The sequence below is a fragment of the Cajanus cajan genome, chromosome 7 (assembly GCF_000230855.2).
Source record: "Cajanus cajan strain Asha chromosome 7, NIPB_CcT2T_4, whole genome shotgun sequence".
Lineage (NCBI taxonomy): Eukaryota > Viridiplantae > Streptophyta > Magnoliopsida > Fabales > Fabaceae > Cajanus > Cajanus cajan.
In genome coordinates this window covers 39917392-39932498 of record NC_138523.1, presented here as the reverse complement: position 1 = coordinate 39932498, position 15107 = coordinate 39917392, and the positions used below count along the sequence as shown (strand labels likewise).

The following is a 15107-nucleotide window of genomic DNA, read 5'->3' as shown; positions in this document are numbered from 1 at the left end:
GGGACTTGAAGTTTTTTTTAAATATTAATTAGATTATGTCTTCAGAAAAATAATTAATTCATTATATTGAACAACAAAATTATATTATTATAAATTATTTTAACTCTTAAAATATTTAATATTATAAAAAAATTAGTTTTTTATTAAATAATTTTATTTTTAAAACTATCATTAAATTAAAACTCATCATCATTAATTTATACATTTAATTAAAATAAATATTTAAGTTATTAATATTTTAAATTAAAATTAATTTTTATGAAATATTTATAAATAATTTAGTAATATAATATTTTATTAAGTAAATAATTTTAATTTTAAAATTTTATAAATTATCATTAAATTAAAACACATTATCATTAATTTATCATATTTATAAAATTTATATATTTAATTTAATTTAATTTAAATTAAAATTAACATTAAAATTAATTATAATGATATATTTATAAATAATTTAGTAAAATAACATTTTTAATTAAAAATATTTTAATTATTAAAATTATAAATTTAAACATTTTTTTTAATTTTTCTTGCAAATTGAAATTGGCAGAAAAATTCGCATAAAAAGTTATGTGCGAAATTTTTACCATTTAGTAAACATTACTTGCGAATTTATTTTTACAAGAAGATCTGCAAGAAAAAAATAAAATTCTTACGACATTTTTTGCAAATTTTTACCATAGAAAAAAATTTCTATGATCATTAAAATTGTAGCAAAATTTGCAAAAATTTCTTGTAGATTATTTTTTATAAAAAAATTTGTAAAAAATATCTGTAAATTATTTTTCACAAATAAATTCGTAAATATTTTTTATGAAATTATTATTATAAGAAAATTCTCAAAAAAAAATTTACGAATATTTTTTTAAGAAAATTTTGTAAGAAAATAAAAATATTTTTCTAGTAGTGACACTTAAAAATTAAAAACACATTTAAGTTTTGTTAATAATTCGAGGTCATCCATGATCCATCTGTTTTAGATATATATAAAAAAAAAAAAAAAAAAAAGCCTTCTTTGGGTCAGTAACACGTGGCTTCCTTCCTCATTCTTGTTCTTACCGCTGGCAATTTGTTTTTTCTCTTCAATTCCATATGCGTTGAACCCAAAAATAAAAGTAGGGTGTCACTAATTTATAATCAATCAAACATGTGTCACAATGGCATAAGATAATCAGGTTAGTTAAATTCTAATCATAACATAATATAATTTTTTAGTATTAAAAATTATAAAAACTCCATTTTAATTTAACATTTTATTTTGAAAATTATATTTAAAAATAAAATAAAAAATTTGCAACTATCTCAATGACTCAAACTAAAGTACACCCTTAAATTAATAGGAATCACGCTAAGGTAAGGTTTCTATCTAATTCATCTAGAGTAGGATCTACTCTATTTGATTTTCCAGTTCTGCCTGGCAGCCTGGCTGACTTAATAAAGAAATGGAACCATAGCTAAGACTGATCCATGAGTCTTCTCTCTCCTTGATCTGTCTACTTCTATTTTGACTAATCTCATCAACCAACTCTCATCATTATATGTAATACCAACTTGAGTTTCTTAATTAAATTGTGCAGATTCTAATTTTGATCTTCAATATAAAATATTATATTAAAAGAAAAATGTTCATCTTATATAATCCTTCAACATCCAAGACCCACCTAGCGAAGCAGAATCAAAGCAGCATAAAAGATGGATAAACTTATTTCAAACGGGTTTATTGTGGGATCTGTCCCTGAAGACTACATATTCCCTCCAGACTTGAGACCAGGAAACCTCGAAATCCCCTTCAGCAGCAACATCACTGTGATTGATCTCAGTGAAGCGCAGAATGGTGATAGAACCAACACAATCCATAAAATTATCAAGGCTTCTCAGGAGTTTGGATTCTTTCAGGTTAATTCACTCATCATACTATTACTTTTTAATTTATTAGTATTATAAATCTTTCGTGTACCAAACATCTCTTTAGAGATTGTAGAACTTGTAGTTAATGTTTTATGGAAATTGGGAAGTAATGTGAGATTAGAGCAGGTTATCAATCATGGAATCTCGGTGAATCTAATGAATGATGTAAGGAGTGTTTTCAAGGAGTTATTTGAGATGCCAGCTGAGGAAAAACAAAAATTGTGTTCAAATGATCCTTCAAAGACATGCAAGATGCTCACTAGCAGTTCCACTTATGCAACTGAAAAGGTTCATCTGTGGAGGGACAATTTTAGGCACCCATGTCTTCCTTTGGAGCAGTGGCAACACCTCTGGCCTCAAAGTCCAATCAGATACAGGTAAATTAATGTGAGAAATTTTAAAACTTTTATTTCTTTATTTACAATAACAAATTGTTTTGGTTCATTCAAATATTATTTGAATTGAAGATTTTTCCTTTTTCCACAGAGAATGTGTTGGGGCGTGTTCAGTTGAAGTTAAAGAGTTGGCATCGAGGATCTTGAGTTTGATTAGTGAAGGGCTTGGTCTCAAGTGTGGATATTTTGAGAATGATCTTACTGAATCAATACATTTGAATGTTAATCATTATCCACCATGCCCTGAACCAAGTTTGACATTGGGAATAACTAAGCACTCAGATCCAAATCTCATAACCTTTTTACTCCAAGATGATGTTTGTGGGCTTCAAGTGTTCAAGGATGGAAAGTGGATCGCTGTTGATACCTATTCCCAATGCATTTGTGGTAAACATAGGCCACCAATTACAGGTACAACTTTTTTAGTTTGTGTTTGGATCTTTGTGATTCACAGTCTCTCTTATATTTACGTCAAACTGGCTAAAATGAACATGAAAATCTGAAACTACATAGAATAGCTTTGATATATATGAACGTGATTTTAGTTGACTTAATGAGAAGCCAAACAAACTTTTATGAAAAATGTTAAGCAGTTTTCTTAGGTCACTGTTTTAAAAATCAAAAATATTTTTTTTATTGAAATTTATTTCTGTACATTTTTCCTTATAATTTTATCACAATTTTTAATAAAAACTTCTATACATTAACTTCTTAACCGGTGCTTAAGACATCCATTAGCAAGACCCTTTTTTCTTATTATTTAGTCTATAGTCTATGGATTGTTTTCATTGCAATTAATAATGAACTAAATTAAATTTGTTTATTTTCTTTTTCAAATTTGTCTCTTTAGCATAGATAAATGTATTAACCGGAAAATTTTGTGGACTTGTGGGGGGTTAAGATAATTAGTAATGGTAAGCTGAGAAGTTCTGAACACCGGGCTGTGACAAATTCACGTGTCAGTCGCACTTCTGCTGCCTTCTTCGTGGCTCCTTCAGATGAATGTATCGTGGAGCCAGCACAGGCTCTCACTGATGAACATCACCCTCCAATTTTTAAGTCTTTCAAATACAAGGATTTCAACTCATACTACTTTGCAAAATATGGTGATACAGACGAGGTGCTGAAATCATTCGAAGCACAAGAGAGTTAAGTGATCTGTGTGGAATGCATAATAAGGTATATATATGTGATATATATATTCCATTATGTAGTCGGGAATTACTTTGGCATTACTTAATGTCATGGTAGAAAATAGGGGTGAGCATTAAACCGACACCCGAACCGAACCCGAAAAATCCAATAAAAAATATTGTTTTTGGGTGGGTTCGGGCGGGTCTTATGGGTAAATCGGGTTAAAATTTTGATTTTATACGGGTTATATTGGGCGGGTTCGGTTTTGAATTTTTAAACCCGCCAAAAACCGAACCCAACCGAAAATGAGATAAGTTTAAATTTTTATTACTTTTGTATAACTAAATAACAATGGTCCAAACTTAAAAGTCTTTATTTCAAGTATAATATAGCCATCAATTTGTAACTTATTTTTTTCTTTTTTCTCATAACTTAGATATTTATTTTGTCTTCTCCTTCCTCATTCAACTTTTCAACACACTAGTTCATTTTTAGAGTTATCTTTTTACTTCTTTCTTTGTCTTTCTTTTCCATCTTCTTATCTCCATTTTGAGTACATTTTGTGTGACTGTGATTTCTTATGATTTTGTAATCTAACTTTATATTTCTTTTCCATGTAACAACTATGAATTTTGTTATCTTTTATTTTTGCTTCTTTAGTTTGTAAATGTTTCAACTACGAATCTACTTACACCATCTATTGTCACCTTCATTCTATTTTTATACACTATTTTAAAAATATTTTTTATCGTTTTAAGCTTCATCTTCCTTAAGATAAATTGGTTTACAAAAAAATTCAAACCCGATTATACCCACTCGCTTAAATCCGAATCCGTTTCAACCCGAACCGCCTCAAATCGAAAGCTCAGTCGGTCGGATATGGGTCACATTTTTTCAAAGTCGGTTTACAATGGGTTGGACATTTTTCACCCGAACCCGACCAAACCCACCCGTTGCTCACCCCTAGTAGAAAAGATCCTTCAAGAAATAAATGAAGTTTCCCAGTTTGGTGTAGTACGAATTTCTCATATTTTGAAATTGTGTGCAAGTTGTAGATGCAAGATATTAATATTATTGACGACTATTAATTAACCATGCATGCATGGTATATATTTACTATTACTATACGTACTATCCATCTGTACAATGATAGCTATTTATCCTCAATTCTCTCCCTATCATTAATCCGGCTTGAAGCCTACTTTTAAATTGCAATTTCAAAAGGATAATAGGTGGAATAAATTCTTAAAAAATTAAAATGTTCGAATAGTGTAATATTGAACTAAGTTATAAATTGTCATAAAATTCACATCAAATTAAACGAATTGTGATTGAAATATTGCGAATATTTTTAAATAATCATTATCTTTATATAATTATAGTAAATGTTACTATATCTGTCCGTTTTGTAGTTCATTAGATTGTTATGATTTTTTATTTTAAAAGACATTTTGATGGGACAAAAAAAAAAGAGTATTTATAAATTATTATTAACATCAATTTTTAAATTGAGTTTAGGGCCTACTAGGTTAGTATTTATATTGATAGTACCAATGACAATCCACTAAAAAAAAATGTTTTCTTCACATGCGCCGCACATTAAGATTCAAAACTTTAATCATGTTAGGTCAATGTCATCGGAACCAATCACTTTACAATGTGTTTGGACAAATTTTTTTTAAAATTCAAAAATTTAAATTATTTTGATTTCAATTTTCATTATTCTATAAATTTTGTTTGGAAAAATTAATTTAAATTTTTAAATTTTAAATTTTTAGTTTTGATAGAATAATTTGATTTTCACTAAGCAAAATTAATTTTAAACATATATATAAAATGAAATTTTAAGATTATTAAATTTTATAAAACTTAATATTAATCAATTTTTAATATTAGATATAGTATTTAACAATTTAAAAATAATTTTAAATATTTAATAATTTAAAAAATTATTGATATTTTTTATATCACTTTAATTAAAAGAGAGGACAATTAATGCGCCATGACGGAGAAAAAGCAAGGCGATTTCTTCTCTGACCCACTTGAACCGGAACCACCGGATCGTGAAGGCTCATCCACCTCACTCCCAACGTCGTTTAAAGACAAAGTCTTGGGGAAGACCTCTCGACCTTCCCAAACTCGTGATCTTGTTAAAGATGGCTCAATGTCGCTGGAACTAGTGGAAGGGAACCGCCTCCTTCCAAAGTTTAGCATTGCACCAACGAAGTATGAAGAATTGTGCGGACCATGGAAGAAATGCTTGATAATAAAACTCTTGGGGAAGAACATTGGCTTCTTAACTATGAAAGACAGATTAAGGGCCTCTTGGAAACTTGAAGGTGACTTTGACATTATAGATGTTTCTAATGGTTTTTTCTTGGTGAATTTTGATCTGAATGCAGATAGAGAGAAGATAATGCATGGAGGACCTTGGATGATCTTTGACCACTACTTAATAGTTCGACAATGGGATCCTGAATTCTCCGCTCTTGAATCCAAAGTGGATAAAACTCTCGTCTGGGTTCGCTTCCCGGGCCTCGTCATGGTTTACTACAACGAGAGCGTGCTCCTCACCATCGCGGCAGCAATCGGTAGACCAATAAAGGTTGACCTAAACACCTTGAATATGAATAGAGGAAGATTCGCTAGGGTGTGCGTAGAGATCGATCTCAACTCTCCCGTGGTGGGGAAGTTTTGCTTGAATGATCGATGGCACAAGGTCGAATATGAGGGCCTACATCTCCTATGTACTGGATGTGGATGTTACGGACATCTTATACGTGAATGCCCAAAAACAGTTTTTGAGTCAACAAAGAAGCATGAAGATGGATTCGAAAACACTCAGAAGGAGGAAGAAATACATAAGGCATCAAATCAAATAGAGACCCAGCCCATATCAAAGACAGAAGGAAACAGTAAAGCACAATCATCTATTCCCATAGACGTGCATGGAGAATGGATGATAGTAACTCGCAAGAAAAGAAACACTCCCCAAGAAAGAAAAATTCTTGGACAAGGGAAAATCCACAAAGGTAGTTCTTTTGGAAACCCCAGCAAAAATGGTATAATCAGTGATAAGGAGAAGGAGAAAAATCTCCAGTTTAAGGATTTAACTACCCAAGAAGGTAAGTCTAGCGTGAAATACATAGGTGGTAGTGCTAAGAATGATAGGAAAAGATCTAGATTGGATAGTAACAAGAATCCAAATCCCAAAGCCATAATACCCAGAGGGAGTGAAACCCCATTAGCAAAGACGATAGGTTTAGGGTTGAACCCTTTTTTGGAGGGTCCTCGGAGTTTAGCAGATGGCTCTAAGACAACCCATGATATTACTTCACTGGGTGGCCCTCGTTATCTTCTCCAGTTTGAGAAACCCTCACAGGTCGAGAGCTGGTCTGATGATTCCTCAAATGGATCGCTGTCACCTAAGGAAACTCATGAAGGAATGCATATAGATACCTTACCCTCTAGTCAAAGGAATGATACAACCTTCAGGGTAATGGATACTGACATGACCTAGTTTTGTGTCAATTAATAGTCATTTCTTGTTTATGATGAACAGATTCAAAGATATGAATATCTTAGCATGGAATATTAGAGGCGCAGCTAATGCAAAGGGTCACTACAGAATTAAGGAGTTAGTCAGACAATTTAACCCTTCTTTAATTATTTTGCTTGAAACTCATTGTAAATTTGCTTCCACATCTCGCTTCTGGCATTCGATTGACTATGAAGCCCTACACCTTGTGGAGGCCACTGGGCATGCTGGCGGCATTTGGGTCCTTGCTCCCAAGTACAGAGATTTTACTACTTTGGAGGTGAAAATGTTCTCACAAGCTATCACATTCAAAGTTTCTTCAAAAGCTTCTCATTGGATCTGCACTGCAATATATGCAAATCCCCATCGTCATATCCGCCAAGCACTCTGGGACCATTTAGATAGTGTTCGTGAAGAGGTGTCTCTTCCCTGGTTGGTTCTTGGGGACTTTAATGAGGTCACGTGTGCATCAGAAGTGCAAGGCGGCCACTCTTCTCCTGCAAAAGCTTCTCGATTTAATGAAACCATTGACAAGTGTAAACTCCTTGACCTTGGTTGTACTGGCCAGAAGTTCACGTGGCTAAGGAACAATAAAAAGTATAGAATTGCTAAAAGGCTGGATAGAGCGCTCATGGATAGCTCATGGAGGATAGCCTTCCCTGAAGCTTTTGTAGAGAATCTGTGTCGTGTTTTTTCGGATCACTGCCCCATCCTTATTCGCTGTGGCGGGATTAGTGATAAGCTCCGTGATAGGCCCTTTCGTTTTCAAGCAGCTTGGACTACACACAAGGATTACAACATGGTTGTTAGTAGAGCCTGGAATAAGAAAACCCCTAATATTCATCTTTGCCTAAAACAGGTAAAGGAAGATTCCCTCCTCTTCAATAAGAATCTATTCGGAAATATATTTAAAAGAAAGAAAAGAGTAATTGCTAGGCTGAAAGGGATTCAGTTAGCTCTTGAAAAAGGCTATTCATCTAGCCTCAACCGTCTTGAACAAAGTCTACAAGAGGAATATAATGAGATTCGTCTCCAAGAAGAATTCTTGTGGTATCAGAAATCTCGAGAGAATTGGGTCCGCTTTGGAGATAGGAACACCAAATTCTTTCACACACAAACTCTTGTTCGTCGCAAGCGTAATAAGATTCATGGTCTGTTCCTTGATGATGGGACATGGAGCACTGATCAGGAGGTGCTTAGGTTCGAGGCTCGTAGGTACTTTCTATCTCTCTTCTCAAATGAAAATATGTCTAACTCACATACGTTCCATAACAGAATCATTCCCCAACTAAGGCAAGATGAAGCTAATCTGTTGATGGCGCCTGTCACAATGGAGGAAGTTCATAGTACGATTTTGGGCATGAAATCCATGAAAGCCCCTGGGCCTGATGGGTTCCAACCATTCTTCTACAAGAAATACTGGCCTATTGTTGGTAAGGACCTATATATAATGGTACAAAATGCGTTCAGATATGGATTTGCAGATTCAAACCTCTTAGACACTCTCATTGTCCTAATCCCAAAGGTGGACCATCCCTCTAACCTAAAGGAGTTTAGACCCATAAGCCTCTGTAATGTGGCTTATAAAGTCATCATGAAGGTTCTGGTGAAGAGGATCAGACCTTTCATATCCAACTTGATCGGACCCTTCCAAAGTAGCTTTATTCCTGGAAGGGGTACCACTGATAACGTTATTATGGCTCAAGAAGCGATTCACTACATCCACAAGTCAAAGTCGAAGAAGAGAATGCTTGCCATTAAAGTGGATCTAGAAAAAGCTTATGACAGGGTCAGCTGGAAATTTCTTCAAGAATCCTTAGTTTTATTCGGGTTTCCCGCCCCTATCATTAAACTCATCATGTGGGGAGTGACTGGATCTAGATTAGCTATATTATGGAATGGGTCAACTTTAGAGGAATTTTCCCCTTCGAGAGGTTTAAGACAAGGTGATCCACTCTCCCCTTATCTTTTTGTGCTTTGCATGGAACGGCTGGCCTTAAAAATCAGTGAGTTAGTTGAGGAGGGCATCTGGAACCCAATCTCACTCTCTAGAGGTGGGCCTCCCTTGTCGCACCTTATGTTCGCAGATGATTTGCTCCTCTTCTGCGAGGCCTCGGCTGCCCAAGCTGGCATAGTCGAGAACTCGCTTACTGAGTTCTGCACTGCGTCGGGCCTTAAAATCAATCTCCAAAAATCCAAGTTTGTTTGTTCTAAAGGAGTCAACAATGAAAAAATGGTGGAGATTGAAGATAAGTTGGGTATTAGAAGTTCTTCATCTTTAGGTAAGTATTTGGGCCATAATCTCATAACTGGAAGGGTAACTACTAGAGAATTTGACTACGTGGTGCAAAAGGTTCGAAACAGAACGGCTGCCTGGAAGGGTAAACTTCTCAATCGTGCTGGAAGAATTTGTTTGGCTAAGTCTGTGATGTTATCTATACCAATTTACCCCATGCAATCTTATTGGCTTCCACAAAATACTTGTGACAAACTCAATCAGCTTTGTCGCAACTTCATTTGGTCTAAGGATGGTTCTAAGAGAGGATGGAACCTTGTTAGGTGGGACCAGGTCATTAAAGCTAAGCAAGACGGAGGGTTGGGTATTAGAGATGCCCGAAAAACCAACGTTGCTTTACTTGGAAAACTCATTTGGCAATTTATAGAAAAACCGGAGACTCCTTGGGTGGGAGTCCTTAAGCATAAATACCTAGGAACTCATTCCATCTTAGCTCCCCCTAGGCCAAACACTCCATCTTATGTTTGGAGTAGCATTATGAAGGTAGTACAAATCTTACGCCCTGGGTTTATAACCAAACTAGGGAGGGGGAATTCTTCGTTATTCTATGATGACTGGCTTGGCATTGGTCCACTATGTGAACATGTTCCTTTTGTCCACATATCTGATACCCAATTGATTGTTTCTGATATTTGGCAGAACAATGATTGGAACCTTGATATGCTACACACCCTCATCCCGTCAAATATCAAAGAGATAATTTTGAACACTAAGATTTCGTGCATCACATTTGGAACTGACACGTTCATTTGGGAGAATAATATAACAGGTATTTTCTCCTCATCTTCGGCTTATAGATGGTTGCAAGGTGATACTAGTCAATATCATCATCTTATCTGGAATAAGATTTGGAAGCTACCAGTTTCAGAAAAGTTGAGGCTGTTCTGCTGGCAAATTCTTAATAATGCCCTACCAACCAATAGCAAGAGGAAAGACTGTCATCTTTCAACTTCTGATACCTGCCCGCGTTGCTCTGGGTCTTCCGAGACCATCCTCCATGTGTTAAGAGACTGCCCGCATGCTAGAGAAATCTGGTCAAGGATGGGTATCAGTAGTGGACCTCTTCTATCACCCGATAATATTATTAGCTGGTTCAAAAATGTCATAAATTCTAAAGACTCACCTAAAACTATCACGGTTCTCTGGTGGGCTTGGAAGTGGAGAAATAACAGCATATTTGCTGCTGGAAAGGATGAATGGAACATCAATAATGTTATTCGTGGCATTTATAATTCACTTGCGGAGCTCCCTTACTTGAATAAAATGCTGCAACATGAGTTTAATCACTCTCCCTGGACCCCTCCTAAGAATCAGTTTTTGAAACTGAACGTGGATGGCAGCTTTAATGTATCTAATGGTAGGATGAGTATTGGTGGGGTGGTTCGGGACTGCGCTGGAAGATGGCTTTATGGGTTTTCCAAAACAGCTGGGAAGGGAGACCACATTCTAGCCGAGCTGCTTGCTATCAAGACTGGTCTTTCTAGATGTTGGGAAAAGGGTTGGAAGCATATTATTTGTGAATCAGACTGCTTGGAAATTACTAAAGTGCTCCCCTTAGAGAAGGAGGACCATAGTCACTGTCATAAACATTGTGGAACCATTGAGGATATTCGTATTCTCTTGAGGAAAAGCTGGTTCACGACCATAGTTCACATAAACAGAGATGCCAATAAGGTCGCAGATAGACTTGCAAGTTGGAACACAACAAAAACTGACTGGGATGAGAACTGGGATATACCACCAAATAACGTACTTGATCTTCTGATGTTAGATAATTTGTCCATCACGTAATCTGCATGTCTTGGGGTTCCGTGATTTGTTTTTTATTTTATTTCTTTCCTTTACTTTCTTTCTTTAATTTCCTGTTGTACCAAAAAAAAAAAATTAAAAGAGAGGAGAAGAAGGTAAGAATAAAAAGAAAAAGAAGAATTTCAAATTCTAACTCTTTTGAAAGGAAGAATTTAAAGTTTTAAAATTTTAAAATTTGTTACAAATAATTAAATTTAAAATTCTTTGTAAAACCCCTTTCTTCCGAAAACATTTGAAATTCTTAAAAAAAAAAGTTAAATTTTAAAGCAATTCTTATTAAATCACATCGTTGTGCTAACGTGAAATGTGTAAATCAAAGAAATGAAATGCATTATATTTTGACATATATAATATTTTCTTTTAAAAATTATTTGTGTGTATATATATATATATATAACAAGGTTAATTCTTATTTGTTGCGATAGACAGCAAGAAGTCCAAGGTTGTCTCTATATATCATCCATCCCTCACTCTTACAACCCGCACTTGTTTTTTTCTCTTCAATTCTACATGGGTTGCGCCGGCCAGCTTCAACTGAATATGTCTGATGGCCTCACAAACATTTTCAGATTATTTTCAAACCTTACTTATATTATTTTATTGAAAAAAATATATATTACTTTAGGGACAGTATCAATCGTGCACCCAAATAAAAGGATCGAGGGTAATACTAATTTTCAATCAATTAAACATGCCTCACAAATGACATAACATAACCACGTACGCTAGTTAATTTCTAAACATAAAATAATACAATTGTTTAGTATTTCACAATGGGAGCCGGCATATGACAAGCGTACAAACGCTCAATTTAGTTTATGAAAAATACAAAATAAATCATATTGGTACATAAAAGATAGAAATTAACACACCAGGTCTTTAAATATGTAGCTCAATGGTTAATTTAATCGTTAATACTATTAACTCAAACGACTAATTTAATTGAATAACATAATTAAAAATTTCCAAGATAATTTTTCATTTGTCATTTTTCAAGGATTAATATAATCAAATCTACATTTAACATTGGTACACTAATTTAGTTATTTTACATTATATCACATCAGCATGTAAAGTACTTAAATTAACAGGGTCAAGGCACTTTCATCCTAAAAAGTCATAGAAATAGAAATTCATCATATATATATATATAGTTCTTCTCCTTCAACATGAAGAGCCAAGTCCCAAATCCATTTTTATATTTAGTCTCGCAAGTGAAGCAGTGGCAAACCACTAAAAAAAATGGAGAAACTTCTTTCAAATGGGTTCAATGTCGAATCTCTCCCTGAAGACTACATATTCCCACCAGAATTAAGACCAGGGAACCTCAAAATCCCATTCAGCAGCAACATCCCAGTGATTGATCTCAATGAAGCACAAAATGGTGATAGAAGTAACACAATTCAGAAAATTATCAAGGCATCTGAGGAGTTCGGATTCTTTCAGGTTCATAGTTCATTTTATTTCTTTTTCTATTATTATTATTTTTTGTTTATTGACATAATTCACACATTCTAAAACTGACAACAAAAAATTTATCTTACAAATTTTTTTGGGCAAACAATATGTAAAAAGGATTTCCTCTGCACAGGTTAAACATTTATAGATTATTGAGCCTTACATGTGCTATGTTATGCTCATGTTTAATGGAAACTGAAGTGAGATTATTGCAGGTTATCAATCATGGAATCTCTGAGAATCTAATGAACGAAGTAAGGAGTGTGTTTAAGGAGTTATTTGAGATGCCAGCTGAGGAAAAACAAAAGTTGTGTTCTGATGATCCTTTGAAGGCATGCAAGATGTTTACTAGCAATGTCAATTATGCAACTGAGAAGGTTCATTTGTGGAGGGACAATTTTTGGCACCCATGTCATCCTTTGGAGCAGTGGCAACACCTCTGGCCTCAAAATCCAACTAGATACAGGTAAAAATGCATGTGGAATTTTTACAAGTTGTATTTCTTTATTCAATATGAAAAATTCTTTTGATTCATTCAAATAAAGATTAATTATATATCTTGTTTCATTTGAATCGAAGAATTGTCTTGTTTTCATTCAAAACAGTAAGTTTGGTAAATTAGTTTATAATATTTATCTTAAAAATTATAGCAACAATTTTTTTATTAACACTAGTTTAAAAATTTACACCGATAATACATAATCATTAAACTCTTTATTAGAGAGAAAAAAAAAAGCTATACGTTAATAATTAATAGTGTAAAATAATTTTACATTTTTAATCAATCATAAATAATTATCAATAGTAAGTTTGTTGATTTTTACAGTTTATCTTAAAAATTATATCAACAATGACTTTGTATTGATTGACGGTATAAAGTTTATGCTGAGATGAGCATTTAATCCTTCATTTAAATTAAATAGTTATTTTGCTTCATTCAACTTGAAAAGATTTATTGGTTTGATACTTTGATCCAATATGCAGACTCTTCTAATACATGATTTTAAGTCTGCAATCTGCACCTGTAGTTCTAACAAATCATTTTTAGCAGAGAGTGTGTTGGGGCGAGTTCAGTTGAAGTTAAAAAGCTGGCATCAAGGATCTTGAGTTTGATTAGTGAAGGGCTTGGTCTCGAGTGTGGATATTTTGAGAACGATCTTGCTGGATCAGTGACTCTTTCAATCAATCATTATCCACCATGCCCTGATCCAAGTTTGACACTGGGAATAGTTAAGCACTCTGATCCAAATCTCATAACCATTTTACTCCAAGATGATGTATGTGGACTTCAAGTATTCAAGGATGGAAAGTGGATCGCTGTTCAACCTATTCCTAATGCATTTGTGGTAAACATAGGCCACCAGTTGCAGGTACATTTCTTTCTATGGAACATTTTCATCACAATCAATAAACTAATTTTTTTTTTGTCTATATGATCCACGTAAGTATCTTTTGTTTTTACAAGGTGTGACTTCTATTAGTTTAACATTATTTTAATACTGAAAATCGATCCTGAGAGTACCAGGTCGATTTTCTGTATCTCAGGACAAACCTTATATCAAATGGGTCAATAAACTTGGTTTAATGAACAAAATTAATACAATTACACCCATTTATTCAGTTTTAATTGTATCGTTTCCAAATTCCAACTACTTTCAAGCAGCTTATTTCCTAGCAACAGACAAATTTTATTTTCTTATGAATTTTGTCTCTTGAGTAATTCCAATTACATTGGGATGCAGATAATCAGTAATGGTAAGTTACAAAGTGCTGAGCATCGTGCTGTGACAAATTCAAGTGATGCACGCACTTCTGCTGCCTTTTTTGTAGCTCCTACAGATGAATGTATGATAGAGCCAGCACAAGCTCTTACTGATGAACATCACCCCCCAATTTTTAAGTCTTTCAAATACAAGGACTTCCTCTCTTACTACTTTGCCAAATATGGTGATACAGACGCAGTGTTGAAATCAGTTGAAGCACAAAAGAGTTAAGTGAAACGTGGAAAGCAAAAGGTATATATATTCCATGATGTAATAAAGGGAAACTTTGGCTTCTTTTGTGGTAGAACCGTAGAAAATAGTATCCTTCAAGAAATAAATGGTATACTATGAAATAATTGCTCCTATTTTGAAGCACTATATTTCCACTCTCTGCAATTTATAGATACTAAATATTAATATTATTTGTGACGTGCCAGCCGCGTAATACCGACACGTAATTAGTGATATAGGGTTGACATGAAAAAAGAGATATAAGATTTAATAATGTCAAAAGTGATTTCATTATAACTAATACTATATAAATAAAATTTATAATATATCATATATAACTAAATATTATATTTGAATATATAAGTAATATCTGAAATTTTTATAAATAAATATTTTTAATATAAAAATATATTTTAAATTTGAGATAAATAATTTATATTGTTTTACAAAATTATCTTTAATTATTGATCATTTATTTTCAAAATAATATATTTTAATTTATAAATAAGTATGATAGATAAAAAATTTAAAAAAATCTTTAAAATTGTTCTTGTTTAAGGTTAATTTTAAAA

The 15107-nt window shown here is 33.4% G+C and overlaps 1 protein-coding gene and 1 pseudogene across 2 annotated transcripts; both read left to right on the top strand.

Annotated features, from left to right (window-relative positions):
• The first annotated feature begins 1037 nt into the window (after nucleotides 1–1037).
• LOC109812067 (protein DOWNY MILDEW RESISTANCE 6-like) lies at nucleotides 1038–4792 on the top strand (annotated as a pseudogene). The gene is made up of 4 exons (XR_014427810.1): nucleotides 1038–1899; nucleotides 2038–2288; nucleotides 2398–2717; nucleotides 3208–4792. The product of XR_014427810.1 is annotated as a protein DOWNY MILDEW RESISTANCE 6-like (transcript).
• A 7494-nt stretch (nucleotides 4793–12286) lies between these two features.
• LOC109812070 (protein DOWNY MILDEW RESISTANCE 6-like) lies at nucleotides 12287–14896 on the top strand. Its single transcript, XM_020375940.3, has 4 exons — nucleotides 12287–12529; nucleotides 12757–13007; nucleotides 13593–13911; nucleotides 14284–14896. Exons 1-4 carry the CDS (start codon nucleotides 12326–12328, stop codon nucleotides 14533–14535), a joined length of 1026 nt encoding a protein of 341 aa, XP_020231529.1. The 5' UTR covers nucleotides 12287–12325; the 3' UTR covers nucleotides 14536–14896.
• The last annotated feature ends 211 nt before the right edge of the window (nucleotides 14897–15107 follow it).

Bases quoted from the DNA above. Each gene is read 5' to 3' on its own strand.
- LOC109812070 (XM_020375940.3), top strand. From the start codon at position 12,326: ATGGAGAAACTTCTTTCAAATGGGTTCAATGTCGAATCTCTCCCTGAA. The intron at 13,008-13,592 runs GTAAAAATGCAT...CATTTTTAGCAG, and splicing joins CAAAATCCAACTAGATACAG to AGAGTGTGTTGGGGCGAGTT. The intron at 13,912-14,283 runs GTACATTTCTTT...ATTGGGATGCAG, and splicing joins ACATAGGCCACCAGTTGCAG to ATAATCAGTAATGGTAAGTT.